The sequence below is a fragment of the Podarcis raffonei genome, chromosome 1 (genome assembly GCF_027172205.1).
Source record: "Podarcis raffonei isolate rPodRaf1 chromosome 1, rPodRaf1.pri, whole genome shotgun sequence".
NCBI lineage: Eukaryota > Metazoa > Chordata > Lepidosauria > Squamata > Lacertidae > Podarcis > Podarcis raffonei.
In genome coordinates this window covers 82,447,243-82,448,621 of record NC_070602.1, presented here as the reverse complement: position 1 = coordinate 82,448,621, position 1,379 = coordinate 82,447,243, and the positions used below count along the sequence as shown (strand labels likewise).

General features: G+C 41.7%; 1 protein-coding gene across 1 annotated transcript; it reads right to left on the bottom strand.

Annotated features, from left to right (window-relative positions):
* Positions 1-221: 221 nt before the first annotated feature.
* LOC128419064 (olfactory receptor 1009-like) lies at positions 222-1,148 on the bottom strand. The gene has a single exon (XM_053399780.1). It carries the CDS (start codon positions 1,146-1,148, stop codon positions 222-224), a length of 927 nt encoding a protein of 308 aa, XP_053255755.1.
* Between the last annotated feature and the right edge of the window lie 231 nt (positions 1,149-1,379).

Below are 1,379 nucleotides of genomic sequence, written 5' to 3'. Positions count from 1 at the left end.
GATATTTTTGGCTGTTTAATAAGACTATATGGCATATTGGAAAGAAGCCCAGGCAATTTTTCTGCAAAGGAGCCCAGTTTCTGACCCACTGTAATCCTTCCTTCCCTTTCCCTTTTGCTTTCCAGGTTTCAGTCAAACTTCAACCAGATGCCAGATACATAACTGCAACCATCCAGCAGTCAATATTTATATAAAGCTTACTGTACAAATAGTTCATATTGTTAGCGAACATACTTCTCCACTACCCGTCCCAAAGCACTCTTCACCTCCTTGTTCCTCAAGCTGTAGATGAGGGGGTTTAGCATGGGTATTACCACCGCATACAACAAAGAGGCCACTTTCTTTCCTTTGGTTGATGAACTAGGTTGGAGATACATAAAGAAAAAGCTTCCATAAAGGATGATGACAGCCATCAGGTGAGAGGAGCAGGTGGAGAAGGCTTTTTGCCGACTCTCAGCTGAACGGATTCTCAGAATAGTGACAACAATATAAGAGTAAGAGATAAGGACTGTCAAATGAGTGACCACCAGGTTAAAGCCCACAAATGCAAACATCGCATACAAATTTACACTTGTATCAGAACAGGAAAGTTCAAAAACTGGGGGACCTTCACAAAAAAAATGATCGATGACATTAGGGCCACAGAAGGATAAACGAGTTATACAACCTGTGTGTATCATAGCATTGACAGATCCAGCAATGTATGAACCAGCCACCAGGCAAACACAGACTTTCTGAGACATGGTGATTGTATAGGTGAGTGGGTTGCAGATGGTCATGTAGCGATCATATGCCATAGCAGCCAGGAGGTAACACTCAGTGGTGGCAAAAGTGACATAGAAATAGAATTGAACTAGACACTCAGTATAAGTAATCACTTTCTTTTCCCTTAAAAGGTCTATCAGCAGCCTGGGACTGATGGTGGTTGAATAGCAAAGGTCTAAGAAGGACAAACTACTAAGGAAGAAATACATGGGGGTGTGAAGGCAAGCATCGGCCCTAATTAACAAAAGCATCCCGAGATTCCCTACAATTGTAATGCCATAGTTCATGAGAAACAATGCAAACATGGTAGCAGCCAACTCTGGACTGTCAGTGAATCCCATGAACACAAACACCTTCACTCTACTGCTGTTCCTGTCAGCCATCTCCCCCCCCCCCCGACAGAATCAAGGAAAACAAATGAGGATGAGTGAGGAATGGGACAATTCTTATTAGTTTGCTATCAGAAATAAGGGAATCAGTCTTTTCAACTATATGTATTTTTTTACAAACAAATAAAAGACAGACAGAGAGATTTTAACCCCTGAAAGATGTCAGGACTATGAGATTTAATGCAAACAATGCAAACAGGATTGCAGCCAACTCTGGATGATCAT

Coding starts and splice junctions, on each gene's coding strand:
- LOC128419064 (XM_053399780.1), bottom strand. CDS start 1,148: ATGGCTGACAGGAACAGCAGTAGAGTGAAGGTGTTTGTGTTCATGGGA.